Source organism: Argiope bruennichi, chromosome 4 (genome assembly GCF_947563725.1).
Source record: "Argiope bruennichi chromosome 4, qqArgBrue1.1, whole genome shotgun sequence".
NCBI lineage: Eukaryota > Metazoa > Arthropoda > Arachnida > Araneae > Araneidae > Argiope > Argiope bruennichi.
The window spans coordinates 77,121,031-77,136,403 of NC_079154.1; the positions used below are offsets into that span (position 1 = coordinate 77,121,031).

The 15,373-nt window shown below is 25.0% G+C and overlaps 1 protein-coding gene across 2 annotated transcripts; it reads left to right on the forward strand.

Annotated features, from left to right (window-relative positions):
* The first annotated feature begins 198 nt into the window (after positions 1 to 198).
* Positions 199 to 14,692, forward strand: LOC129966714 (ras-related protein M-Ras-like). 2 transcript variants are annotated; one of them, XM_056081238.1, is made up of 6 exons: positions 199 to 282; positions 593 to 878; positions 1,400 to 1,553; positions 4,319 to 4,418; positions 6,013 to 6,092; positions 11,783 to 14,691. In XM_056081238.1, exons 2-6 carry the CDS (start codon positions 692 to 694, stop codon positions 11,856 to 11,858), a joined length of 597 nt encoding a protein of 198 aa, XP_055937213.1. In that variant the 5' UTR covers positions 199 to 282; positions 593 to 691; the 3' UTR covers positions 11,859 to 14,691. The 2 variants fall into 2 exon arrangements, with proteins under 2 accessions (XP_055937213.1, XP_055937214.1); XM_056081239.1 differs by lacking the exon at positions 199 to 282 and having other exon boundaries at positions 690 to 878; positions 11,783 to 14,692.
* The last annotated feature ends 681 nt before the right edge of the window (positions 14,693 to 15,373 follow it).

Genomic DNA, 15,373 nt, shown 5'->3' on the forward strand with positions numbered 1-15,373 from the left:
TTTAATTCCTCAGAATAGAATAAGTAAAAGAAAAAAAGAAAAATAAAGAATTAAAAATTATCGTTTGACAAATACAGTTCTTTCAAGATTTGATTTTAAGATGCAATTATATTAACAAGAAACTATTTTATTTTTTATCAAATACATTCTTGAAGAAGGAAATGTTTTTAAGGAAATTTAGATAATTGGTTTGGCATTTCCTTGACCATTAAACAGAAACAAAACAAAACCAGCCATATTTTTTTCTGCTACAAAATTTCATCGCACCATCTGGGATTATAGGTATTCATTTTCTTGAATTATACTGTTTTCGTCTCTTCATAGAAATGCAGCTTTAGTTCTGCATCTCCAAACAGTAAATTCATTTCCATACATTTTTTTTATGTGACAATATTTGATGCACGTCTTAAATTTGAAATCATATGTATGTCATCACCCACGTAAAAAATATCATAACATATTGTTTACTATTTAACGTTTGTTTATATTAGTTACGCTATTCGTTTTGATTCACGAAAATTAAATAATTTATATTTTCTTTCTCTACTAATTTTTTTTATTTTATTTATTTATTTATTTTTTCCTCTTTCAGCTATTGGACGAAAATTATATTCAAATCTATTACAGACACTTAAAAGATCTGCCTGCAAAGGGATTTGATTTCGTTGTAATTTGAAGTATATATCTGAAAATGTCAAAACCACCGAATGATAATCTTACAACCTACAAGTTGGTTGTAGTAGGAGATGGAGGTGTTGGAAAGTCCGCTTTAACCATTCAATTCTTTCAAAAAATGTTTGTTACTGATTATGACCCTACAATCGAAGATTCTTACATACAGCACACTGAAGTAGATGGGCAGTGGTGCATCTTAGACGGTAAGATTATAAATGCATTATTTTTCTGATATTATTGTGATAATTATTTTTGCCTACGATAATGATAATAAATAGAAAATTGTTTTATTTCCGGTTTATTATATTTATTTAGTGACTGAAGAAATGTGGGAATTTCATATTTTTATCCTTATAAATTCCTTATTTCCTGTCTTATTGGAATTTACATAATTATAAGTATTTCAATTTACATAATTGAAATATAAAAGTAAAATAATAAAAGTAAAATTCCTAGCTTTTTTAATGTTTTTTTGCATTATTTTTTTTGTTTGTTTATTAAATTTTTCTGATTAAGATCTTAAAGATTTGTATTATGTTATATATTAAAAAATAAGTTGATATTTGTAAAATGATAGAAGTTTGCATTTTAGGTTTAATTTTAGAATTATCATGTTAATAAAATATATTTTAAAGTAATTAATATTCTGGCCTTAAAAATAAAATAAATGAAATAACTTTTTTATTTCTTGTTCTTTATTATTATGTTTCCTTTGTCTTCTTAGTGTTGGATACTGCAGGTCAAGAAGAATTTAGTGCCATGAGAGAACAGTATATGCGAAAAGGAGATGGCTTTTTGCTTGTATATTCTGTTACTGACAAACAAAGTTTTGAAAATATACGCCACTTTCATACTCAAATTCTACGTGTTAAAGACAGGTAAATTTTTTTTAAATCAATTTTTATATTAAGCAATTAGTTTTTAAAAAATCATAGTCTATTCAATGGAAAGGGTCATTTGTTGAAGAATTGCTTGTTAACTAATCATCAATTTATCACAAATTTTTATGAAAATTTGAACAATTCATTAAGAATATGAAAAATTTAATTTTTATGCAATTTCTATAGACACCTCCATAATATTATCAATTTTTAATCAAATAATTGAAAATGAAAAACAAATTAAATAGGAGAATAAAAATCGATCATGTTGTTTAAAAAATTCTTCAGGTAATTGTCAATATATGATTTCAGATAACTGATGGATAAAATTCTATTCATTTGACTTTTGTATCACTATTTGTATTGATTTTCTTTTTTATTTGATTGCCCTTTGGACTTGCTGTTCTTGACAGTTTTTTGACATCCTATTTCCTTTTCATCTGTCTTACAGTTTTCATTTTGTATTTTGTTGATCTCAATTATTGGGCATCAACATGTGTTTGAGAGAACAATTCTTCAGATCTTATATCTTGGTCAGTTTCAAATGTTTTTCTGCAAAGTGCTGCTTTTATATGCATGTATTCATTATCAAAATATATGTGTTATTCAAAAGTATTATTTAATTTATCTTGTCATAATTATTTTTTTATGAATTACACACTGTATTTTGAAGCAATTGTTATGCTGTTAATTATTTTGGCAGCATTTTATATTTGATTCAGTAATTTTCAGGTTTTCTTAGCGGCCATATTAGAAGTGTTTTTTGTTTGTTTGCTATTAGAACAAAATTGGTGTCATTATTCAATGTGCATAGATGTATAATGGCATTCCAACTTACCTGAATTCAGATTTGTGTCCATATTTCTTTTCCCATTTGGAATATTTTTTCTTGTTGAAGTTGAAGAATGTTTTTACTGGTTTATGCTACAAGATAAAATAAGCTTAACTTTGCCATTAATTCTTATAACAATGTTTCTCTTTCTAGAATATCATACAAATACGGAATTCAAAAATTAATGAAAAAATTTATAATTCCATTTCAAAAATGAATTGGAAGAAATGTAGAATATTGATCAAACCTCTCATATAATGGAAGAAGTTTTCATTCTTTCCTGAATTCCATTAATGGGTTTTTGTTGTTGTTGACAGTTTTACAGTATTCCAAAATCATATACATTTTTAAAAAGAGTTTACTTCATTTTACTCAGTATAATTTTTTTCGTGTAATATTTGGATTATGTTAGCAGAGAATCTGATGATTTAACAAGTAGAGGTGTTACAAAAATCATTGGTTTGAATGTAAATTGGTAGATTTTAAGATTAAATCCCTTGTGGGCTGTTTATTAGTAAAATAAAATTCAAAGGATGTTTTTTTTTCAATAATGTAATTGTGAAGGTGCTATGACATATCAATTTATTACTTTTCTTTTATATTTGACAGTTCAAGAAAGATTTTATTTATGTAGTTGTAAAATGCTCCTTCAGCTTTTAATATGTGCATGACAGTATTCAGTATGTTATCATAGTATTCTAATATGATATCTATCAATTAAATATAAATAATACTTTGATTGTAGATATAAAAGTATTTTTATATTTTGCATAAGGCACATAAGAGAGACTTTTTGCATTTTGGTTAGTTTAGTTTAGATTACCTGTTATGCATATTTTATAAGAGGTTGTGTTTCTTTCTACCTAATGTATATTTTATTTATTACTTGTTGCCTCAAGCGATCAGCTGGTTTGCCAGGAATATTAGTTGCATTTTATTTCAGATAAATTATTTTTTACAATTCTATGATTCCACTAAATTGTCTGACAATAAAGCTGTGTTATTTTGTCTTACATATGTTCTGTTCATTGTGTATATGAAACTTTCTAACGGAAGCATTATGCTATGCACCTATTTTATAAATTTTGTGATATTGCGATTTCATTTTTTTTTATTCCTTGTGTAACCTAACTGCACATATATCAAACAGAAAACTTCTTCTTTAAGTTTTAATAATGGAAAAAAAATTTGTGATAGTATATTTGATGAAACATTGAAAACTATTTAAATTTCAGGAAGCAATGTAATCTATTATTGGAAATCAGGCAAAAAAAAAAAAAAAAAAAAAAAAAAAAAATACTTTTGAAAAATTGAAAAGATTTAGGAAAAATTTGCACAAACATTAAATTGATATCATTAACAAGACAATTTTTTTTAAATTTTGAAATAGTGTAAAATTTATCTTTGTGCAATAATAATTTAAATAGTTATTGTAGAAAAATACCAAAATTTAGCTTAATTTTTAATTGAATAAAAATTAAGGATTAAAAATTAATCCTTTATGTAATTAATTTTTTTTTTAAATTGTTCTAAGGTGCACATTTTTTATCCTCCTAGGCATATATATATGCCAAAATTGGTACCTGTAGGCTGAATAATCTGGCCTCTAGGCACCAACACACATGTATTCATTTTTATTAGCAGCAGAGTTTGCTTTCATTATTGCTTTTAAATTTACTGAATCCAATAACTTTTTAAATTTCTGTAATTTTGTAATAAAATATGTTTTGAAACAATGCTGATATTATTTTTTTTCTCAAGATGAAAGAATTCAAGACATAACTTATGCTAAAAATATCTTATTAATGTTTCTGTGAAATTACTGAATATTTTTAATAAAATTTTCTTTCCTGAAAAAATAAGGATATTAAACATTTAACAAACAATATTTCCTTCATATAATTTATTTTGTTTTTAAAATTTTTTTTAGAGATTCTTATCCAATGTTGCTTGTTGCAAATAAAGTCGATTTGGTACATTTACGAAAAGTACCTGAAGAACAGGGGAAAGAATTGGCTGCTTGTTTGAAAGTAAATATTTGATTATGTTTAATAATTAAAATTTATCATTTGTAAATGTTTTTATATTTTTATTTGTGCAGATATTTTTTAAAGAAAATTTAATTTGCTGGTCATTTAAGTGATTTGATGGAAATTGTATATTAAATGTCAAATTTAATTATTTGATTCACTAACATACAAGTTATGCTTGATTTGATTGCAGTGTTTGGCAAAATAATGATTATAATCTAGTATTCAAATAAATGATAAGTCTTACAGATATGTATTAATAATCAGGGTCTTGTATTATTGGCTTAGTAATATTCAAGTGTTGGCCATTGCTAGCTATTCCATTGTCAAAATATATAAAATATAATATTATGAAGCTAAATTAAACAGAGGCTTAACCTTTTTAAAGCTTTCCAGGCTAAGACTCTAAAAAATGGTGATGAAGTTTTTCTACAATGAAAATCATCTACAGTAATAAGATTTGGTGTCCGAAAAAAATGAAAGTGTTTAATAAATAAAGAATATTTCTATAAAATAGATTGATTGGATATTAGTTATTGGCAAATGAATGAGAAATAAATTATCTGAAAAATAAATGTTTGCATGTATAAGGGATATCCATACACATGCAATATACAAATGACAGTCAAATATTCTGACAATTGTGTAGCATAAGTGACTGTATTAGATTTAACATCATTTACTGTTAATTAAGAAATTCAAATGATTTTTTTAATCATTTGGAAGAAAAATGGATTTGTTATGCATATATCAAGTTTCAACTAAAAATAAGAATAGTATAATATATAAACTTATTAGACTATATTTGAGTAGTAAAAGTAATAATTGCTAAAAAAAAAAAAAAAAAAAAAAACTTTGCACTCATTTCTTGAAATGATAAAAAATCTAATAAAGTTGGAAAACTTGCATATTAGATGATTATATATCTAAAGCATAAGTCTTTAGCTGATATTGATGGTATTATCATTTAATGCAAAATGATAAGTAAATTAAAATATGTGATATAGTAATTAAGGCAAGATAATAATAGAAATGTGATGTACTTCTAAAAAAGAAGATTTTTAAAAAAAGACTAATTAAAGAGATCTTTGTTCAGATAGGTGATTAACATACTTCAACTGTCTATGAATACAAAAAAAAAGTATTATTCTTATTCTAATTATATATATTTTTAAATTTTCAATTTATTTTGTGAAATTTTATTCTACATAACTATTATTTTAAGCATTTTTTTTTTTTTTTTAATTTTTCTTTTAGGTGCTGAATTTGTAAAAATAATAATAAATTATTTAAAAAAAAGTACTGATTTCTAAATTAGGTAGATTGAAAAAGCATATTACTTTTATGTTTTGTCTTATTAATGAATTCTAAATTTTTATTTTTAATGGCAGTTTTACTTTAAACCTATATTGTTATACTATGAAGTGAAATTTTTTGATTATTACTAGTTTCCGGAAAATAATAAATTCAATAGGTCATCAGTATTTTAATTGTTTTGTAATAATTTAGATATAATTTCATTTATGATAATTTATGTTCTATTAATGAATGACTCTTAGAATACTTCAAATTATTATTATTTTTTTTTTTAAAGATACCATATATTGAAACTAGTGCTAAAGATCCTCCTTTGAATGTTGATGCTGCTTTTCATGAAGTGGTTAAGATAATAAGGTAAATAAGCATTTAATAATATTTAAAGCAGATATAGTTGCTGAAAATTTGAGTATAGTTTATCACAGTATTTTTAGCTGTTTTTTTTTCATAGAAAAAAATAGGCAAATTCTGTTGACAGTTTTATTATTATTATTATTATTATTGTATCACATTTCTATTTTTATATTAAATTTTATAAAAATATTGTACTTTATAGAGAAATATGTATTTAAATTTTTTTTGTAACTCTTAACATTTCCATTTATTTGTAATTATTTGTATTATAAATTGTTGATGATGTGCTATAATCCTTTTATTATGAAGTTAAAAGGGATTTTTATTGAAATAATTATCAGCTAAAGCATGATTTTGAATGACCTTTGAATTTTCTTTAATTTTATATCTCTATTTAAATATTTTTTATTGCTTATCTGAGAAAGTTATGTTAAAATTATTTTAGTATTGACAGACATTTTTTTAGTTCTTTCAATTCAAAAATAATTCTGTCTATAAAATCTATACTTATAATAAAGCTCAATGTGTGTGTGTGTGTGTGTGTTGGCGCTCTACAGGCAAGGTCATTTGATATACAGCTATCAAATTTGGTACATGTATACCTTAGAGGTCGGGAATGTGCACCTGGGGTCCCTTTTTTAAAAATTTTAATTAGAATTTAAATTATTAATTAAAAACTAACTTTCCGGCCAAAAAAATCTTCCATTTTCTCCACCGCCAACTTTTTCGCCAAAAAAATCTTCCATTTTCCCCACCAATGAGTAAGGCTTCGATTTTTTTTCTCCAAACAGAAATGAGGCTAGGGTTAACGTTTTTCGGCGGATTATTTCAAACGATTCTGTTTATTTTCTTAATGTTTTATGCATTTAAAATTAAACATTGTTAATTAATCCATGTTTCAGATTCATTCTGAAGTACTTTTGAATTAAAATAACACAGAATAAAGGAAATTAAAAATGCATAATTTGCATAGCGTTACCCCAACTGGCGTAGAAAAATTCACGCATTTGCGTTACCGTAATTGGCGAAGAAAATTCACGCATGCGCATTCTGTTCCGATTGTTGCCATGACAACCATTATCAGCGGACGATTTAAATTATTTTTAGGTTAGTTGCATGCTTTTGTAATTAAATTGTATTTATGTTAGTTATATATATTTTTTGTATATGCTAATAGATTTAAGTACATCGTTTTTTAAGTAGTTTTTTTAAACCTGTTTTCGACCGATTATTTTAAACGATTCATTTTATTTTCTTAGTGTTTGATGCATTTAAAATGAAACCTTGTTAATGAATCGATCTGTTCATGAAGAATCTGAGAAAATTTTGTTGACAAATTCTTGAGATAATACATAAATTAAGAAAGATATTCTTTAGTGCCCATAAAGTTTAAACGCTCAGTGACTCTATTATCAGTAATCATATTATTAAAAAAAAATGCTTTGTTTCAGTAAAAAATATTTACTGAAAGTTATATTAATTATTATATTAATTGCAGATTAATCATTTACACTTTAATTTAATGTAAAGCCTAAATTCTACGGGAGCTAACAGAAAATTAGAGAGATACAGATTACTTTATGACTGAAGGTCTTTATAATATTATGAGTGAATTGAAATTTGAAATTTTGAAATATTTTTATGAAGTAGGAATTACATAAAATATTTAACTATTAAAATTTAACGAGCGTTAAGATTGGCGAACCGGCTGGTCGCCAAAGGCGGCTAGTTTTAAATAAATTAAATGTGTTATCTGCATTATACTTCCATTGTAATCTTCCTTATAGTCAAATATTGAAATTCTTTATAAATACATAGATAAAAGCAATGTATCCCTTTCTTATATTTTGGAACCAGGATATTCAGTTATGTTATCAATATTACTTGAAAAAACAAAACATCAAAACAAATATAATTCATTAAAACTGTTCATTACATTTTGATGAAGGTCATATTAATTTATGAGTTACGTAGCTTTTAAGTGGGAACTGACTCTTCTTTGAGGGATTCTTATATGTTTTTTTCCTTAGAAAATATATATACTGACATAAAGAAAAATGCGACACTGGTAAGGAATGCCAAATGAATGAAAATAATATAGCTTACATATTGCAGTAAAATTTCAAAGTTATTAAAATTTCAAAGGCTTAAAAGGGAAAAAAGTAGACTTTAAGTTACAAAAAAAATAATAGAATTATTTCTTAGAAACCCTTGTAGATATTGTATTGTTGAATGAAATTGGGTATATATTTATTTATATAAGTGTCAGATGTGATTCTGTAGGATTGCTATCTATGATTCTTATTCCTTTAAGAGCTTACTTTCTGTAAATTAAGAGCTTCCTTTCTGTAAATTAAGAGCTTCCTTTCTGTAAATAAGAATGGATGCCCAAATCCTGAGTTTCCCAAATATTTTTCTTAATTCACGTTCTGCTTTCCTGTGCATCTTCTATTATTTACTTCCATTCTTTGGTAGTGAATAAAAAAGCTCTCCATGAGAAGTTACTGTCATTATATTTGTTTCTTATTTCTCATGAATAGCTAAAATTTCCATGTGCTTGATAACTCATTGGACTTGCTTGGTAATACATTAGGAGACTGATATATTGTGATCCCCGATATATCTATTCAACTGATAGTTAGCTATATTAGTAGTTAATCTGCTGAGGTTCAAGGGAGGAAATTACATACTTGGAGAAAGCTACAAGGGCTTTAATTAAAAGCACTAAAGTAAATGCTGATCCTGGAAATTTCCAGACCCAGTGTTGCCTTATCTTATTAGGCTTCATGGTGAATGATGCCAATGTCAATATAATTTGATATGGAATAACCAAAAAGAAATTCATTTCCTTCTATAATACTAGAAAGTTCCAAATCTATCTTCCAGTGAGTCTTTTTTTTTCCTTGTAATGGAATTCATTTTTCTATAATATGAAATTTATTGTTCAGTTTCATAATTTGAACTTTTCCAGAGTGCATATTCTTGTGGTAAAGTTTTAATGCACCAACAGAAGGGAAATACAAGATGTGTTTCCTTCCTCTTAACATCCATCCTCCAAAACATCTCAATCCATTATAGCAAATTACATGAATAAACAGCAAAACCTTACATACCAAATCCACTCCATTGTTTTAATTGCCAGCATTTTAGACACGCAAATGTTACTTGCTATGGAACCATTACTTGTGCTCATTGTGATAAAAAGGTTAACAGTAATTAGCAGTGTAACTCCTAAAAAAAGTTTGTGAAATGTGAAGGAAATCATGCTTCATTTTTTAAATTTTGTTCGTCCAGGTAGTTTGAAAAAGAAATTATTGAATTTAAAATAAAACAATAGATTTTATTTCTTTAAGGTAAAAAAATTATCAAAATTTAAAGCACCTTCTGCTGTAACTAGCTATGAATCTGTAATCAAGGACACATTCTTTATGAAAGACGGATAAAGTCAGTAGACATACTGTATACCACTGACTACAACAAACTAAACACATATAGTTCCTACTGATATGGATTATTTTTTTTATTTTGTTCTACCTAATTTATCAGCTATTCATACTGAACAAAAGGAATTCATGCTGAACTCTAATTAAATTTAAATTTTACATGATTTATTTAATTTTTAAATAATTACGAAGAAAAATTTGAAAGAACAAACAAAACTATAATTATTAACAAAAGCCCATCAAATTCAAAAGAAGAAAAAATAGGTTTCAGTCAATCTTGCCTTTAAGGCTTCAGTTTCTATTAGTATGCAGATTGGTGATTCTGTTCAACTGAAGCAAATTATCCCATAGTTAGTAATGAAGTAAAATCATCACCTCTGATTTTGTTCCTCTGAAGGGCAGTAAGCAATATTTCCCATAACAAAACTGACAATGAAATTGTGTCATCTGCCATTCTGGATGCCAGTGAATTGCAGATGACACAATTTCATTGTTAATCATGGTGCAAGTGGAACTATTGATTGAAATTCTATTGAAACCACTTCTTATTGGTGAACAGCAGCAATCCTTTATTATTTCTTCTGATAAAGGTTCATTGAAATAAAAATTAAAAATTCTTTTCATTGAGTTTAATTTAGTATCTTTTATACTTTGTCTTTAAATATCCGTGTCAGTGACTAGCACTAAAAAGAACACTAAGTTTTTTTTTTAAAGTCAATTTTTATGACCATTTGCTAATAGAATAACATTTTTTTTGTTTGTTGTTTTTATTACTTAATTAGTTAACTTATTACTACTTAGTAGTTAATTAGTTTTTTTTTTTTTTTTTTTTTTTTTTTACTTCTAAGTTGAAATTAAATTTCCTTTCAATGTCAAGTGGATTTTTTCTCATCCTGAACACTGTTGAGGAGGAAAAAAAATATTTTCATTTCATGATATTTTTGCTCATTTTTTAATATTCATTACTTTTACTATAAAATTTATCATTTGTAATACTCACAAAAGACTTTTTTTGTTTTTTGTTTTTTACTACTCGGATTTCTTTTATACCTCGCATTTGATACAGTTTAGTTAAATATGGATTTTTCACCATTAAATCTCACTAACCAAACAACCATGATTCTTGCACCTGTTCAGTAAGATCAACAATTTTTGCACAGTGTGAAGGAGAAGGAGCTGTTTTGTATTATGTTCACTAATGGTTGTTGTGGTAGGGTATTGATATATCAGACTGCATTCATGGTATGTGGTTTACTATTTTTATTTTGAAATAATGAAATTCAAAAACAAGTTGTTACATCAGCTTGCTAATGCATCAATCTGTATTCAAGTCCATCAAGATAACAGCAGGATGATCTTAATATTATTCCAAATTTCTCTTAAAATCTTTTATTTTCATTAGGGGCCTGTATTCAAATACCTATATTCAAAAATGGTCATCAAAAGTTTGTATCAGACACTGAACCATTAATAACTTCAAGGTAGAAATAGGTCTTGTACATCAACTTAACTACATTTGATTTAGACATTTAAACAGTTATTTGTGTGCGTGTGTGTGATATTAATTAATACTTTGAGAATTCTAAGAAAAACAATTAACATGATAAAACATTTGGAACAAAAACATCGGTCTAAGATATACTTTATGATGTGACATGGACATAAACCCAGCTTCAAATTGATTCTCTGACAAATTTTGGATATTCACATAGTCATCTGCCCTTTAATTAGTTTCTTAGTGCTTATTATATCTTGGTATTCCCGCATTATTGCTTTCAGAAAAATATCTCTGGCAACAATTTTGTCTAGGTGTTAAGTATACTTTTGACAATACTTGCAGAATATTTTAAAATTTTAATACTTCTTTAAACAACATATATATATATTTGGTGTTGGAATTTTATTTTCCACTTCTGTATTTATTAATGGTGAATGCAGCAAAATAACTTCTGCTTTCTCTAAAAAATCTGTTTTTTTTTTAATTAGTTAAATATCATAATTTACAATATAAAATATTAAGCAATAAATGAAACTGATTAACATTTTAACTGATGAATCTAAGTTTTTTTTTTTTTTTTTTAATGTAAAACCCTTTTAATTTACAATTTTTTTCCTCCTAAATGGATTAATAATTGTTGTTTTCATATTACATTTTGTTCATTTCTATGCAGGCTTCAATTTATATTAAAATTTATATCAAGAAAATTTTTAATTCATGGTGTTTAAATTATATTTTTTTGTGTTTTACAGAAATCAACCACCTTTACAAGATAAAAGACGCCGAAGATTTTGGTTTCGAAGAGATAACCGATGTGTCATCATTTAATTTTGCACTTTCTAAAATGTTCTGGGAAAAAAATATATTTGCATTTACATTGCTAAATTGTTAGATGCTTGTCTAAAAATTTTCCATAAAACATGTTGTGATAGGTGCCATTGGCTCAAGCTTTATTCTTGCAACATTTTCCCTAATGTTGTAAGAATATCATTCATTGATAAAAAAAATTATATTTCTTTATCTTCTATTTTATAAATTTCCCTTAAAAATTTTTTAATTAAAATTAACGGAGATATTTTTTCTTAGTAAAGTATTTTAGTGATTAACTCATTTTCTATACTCTAGTCACTCTTATTTTGATACTATTGTTCCTTTTATTGCATTAATACATGTGTTCTCTTAATATGTGCAAATTTGTATATATCAACTAATTTTTAACTGTTGTAAATCCTTTGGAAATAACCTATGGATGTTGTACTATTTATAGTGTTGTTTTTGTGTCATATTGCTTTTCAAGCATATTTTTTATGCATAAACTAATTGTGTAAAAATATATATATATGTTTGATTTGTTGTTTTTTACTGCTTAAACTGGAAGCAGTTAACAAACTAGCTTTAATTTTTTGTGATTAAGAAATAAAAGAAAATGTTATTTTTAAAGGTAGCATTTTTGTTACTTTTCATTAGTTTAACAGCAGTTACTGACAAACTATATAAATATATTAGGTAGGTGCAAAATATCTATTTCTAATAAAAACTTAACTATGCCAATCCACAAAATCTAGACAGATATTCTATGTATAGAAACCTTTTCTTAAGGCCACATACTTTGCAATGAAAGGGTTTTTATACTAGACACATTTAGTAATTCCTGTTAATGGAAAAGTGGCACATTTGACTCATATTTTTTTTAGCTGCTGTTGGACTAATGGAAAAATACCACTTTTTTCTTTAATTCTTTTTGCATTTAAAAAGGTTTAAACCTTGACAAAGAGCTTACTTATACTCCTTTTCTGGGATTATTATAAAGAAATTAATTAACAGCACAATATCTTTAGTGTGCTAACTTTAATTAAGCAAAATGTTGGTTTGTTGCCACTTTTGCAGCCAAAGAATTTTGAGATACAGTTGTGGTCTGTTAAAATAGACTTTGAGACTATCTATTTCAGCATTTTAATAAATGATTTCTTTTTTAGCACTTCATACATAAATTTTTTTCATAAGGCATATTTTTTTATATGTTCTACATTATAAGGATTTGTACTACGTTATTCTTAAATAAAATTTAAATCTTGATGAATTTTCTGAAATTTTGTTCAGTTTAGATCAATTTAATTTAAAAACCTTTCTGATTTCAATTTTCCATTCATTTATTAATTAGAGAACCCAAATGTATGAAGTTAGTAAATAAATTTTCTGTAATCAGAAATTGAAATCTGGTGTTTTTAAATTCTAAAGAAATTTTAATAAAGTATTCAATAGATAACTGTTGAACTGATTAGGATGTTTAACAATATGTTTATTGTACAAATTTTGTGGAAGACTGTTCGAGATATATAAAATAATGTCATATTTCCCAAATCAAAGAAAGCAAGTCATGGTGGCTACTAAGGTTGTGTTGGCTTTATAGGTTTTTCAATGAACAATTCCTAGAGTATTCAGAGTCAAATATATTTTATCCATTTGATATGAAAGGTATTCTAAATTTCAGTAACAATTACTTTTGTTTCATGTTCATATGTTTCAATTTATTTTCTGAAATAAGATCTATCGATTTTAAAGATAATATTTGTAAATGTTTTCAGTACTTTCTCAGATTTATATCATGTCATATGTCATTGCTTCTTAAATTTAAATTTTTGAAAATATTTTTTGTATTTTAAAAATTTCAAATGAAATAACCAGTCTATGGACAAAACCATTTTTAAAAAAATGCATAACTAACACTTTATATATTTGAAAAATAACCTTTTTCTTTGAAGTACTGGAATATCAATGTAACATTAAATATTCCTTATATTTATAAGAAATTATAATCATAAAAGTATTTGTTCTACATAGGATAACAATATGAATTTTAATTAGGTTTAAAATATTATTGTAAATTGAAAAATAGAGTTCTAATAATTAGGCAATTTGTAAAAATGTTATGACATGGCAGCAGTTCCGCTTTATATGTTTTTTAAAAATGAAACAGATTTCTTGGGATGTTATCTATCAGTAGTGAAATAAAAAATAATTCTTTATTTTATTGTTTTTTGTTTTTTTTTGATGTTATGAAGCTTAAATAGCTACTAATATGTATCGGAGTAAAAGAATCGAATATTTTGTCCATACATATAAATCTAACTACCTTGAGAGGAGGGGATTTAGGGAATGTTTGAATATAAAAGATTTTGAAATGTCTGCTTTTATCTTTTATTGTATATTTGTGTTTAAATAAATATTTTTTCTTTGTTCAAAATATAATTTTATATTTGTTTAAATTTTAGACATAAAAACTGAAATGCTACATGTGTCTTGGAAATATAAAATTTTTATCAGTTATTATTGAATATAACAAAAATTTTTATTAATATATAAAACTGTTTTAAACTAAAGATTTTCTGATTGTTTCAAACATTAATTGTAAAAGTTATGAAAGAAATGTACAAATGTAAAAAATATATGTTTTGTGGTTTAATAGTTTTAAAATATTTTTTTCAAAACCAATTATGTAAATAGAAGTAATGTTCGTGTTTTGTAAGTGATGGTATACAAATGATTCTGCCTAATAGTTTGTCTATTTATATTAGAAATTGATTTTAATCAATTGTCTCATTACATTTTTTGAATATTTTTAAGTAGAATTTTAATGTTTGTTTGTTTTCATTTTGATTTTCACTCAAATCAAATATAATGTTTTTAAAAATATTTCATATTATATTGTGAAACATACAGTTCTATGAGTTTAATAAAAAAAATGTATTAAATTCAAAGATATAAAATATATGATTAAAGTATGATGGTTGATTTTTCAAAAACTAATATTTCTTTTGTCTGATTTGAGTCTTATTAAATTGAGAGATCTATTCATGTTTGGAAAAATTATGCTATAATATATTACGTTTTTAATATAAAATTGTTTTAATGTAGGTTGTATAACTAATAAAGCAATGTCTTTTTTATAATTTCTTGTGTTTTTTTTCTGTGATTAATTAATTTATTTTAATCAAAAAGTATGTGACTTGTTATACTTTTAATGTATTATTTAGTCAAAAAAAATTATGCTGTTAGAATTTGCTGAACACACATTATCAGATAGAATTATATTCATTATTGCATTTTATTTGGGTTAGTGTATATATATATATATATATATATATATATATATATATATATATATATATATATATATATATATATATATATATAATATGCTGATTACAACTTTGCTAGGTTTTGATTTTAATGATGATTTAATAGTAAAATGCATTGAATATATTATATAATTTCCGTAATTTTGTTTTCAAGAAAGGGAAAATAAAGGATGTGAATTTAGGAAATATAGAATAGGTAGATTA

Coding starts and splice junctions, on each gene's coding strand:
- LOC129966714 (XM_056081238.1), top strand. CDS start 692: ATGTCAAAACCACCGAATGATAATCTTACAACCTACAAGTTGGTTGTA. Junction 1,554..4,318: donor ATTCTACGTGTTAAAGACAG/GTAAATTTTTTT, acceptor AATTTTTTTTAG/AGATTCTTATCCAATGTTGC. Junction 4,419..6,012: donor AATTGGCTGCTTGTTTGAAA/GTAAATATTTGA, acceptor TTTTTTTTAAAG/ATACCATATATTGAAACTAG.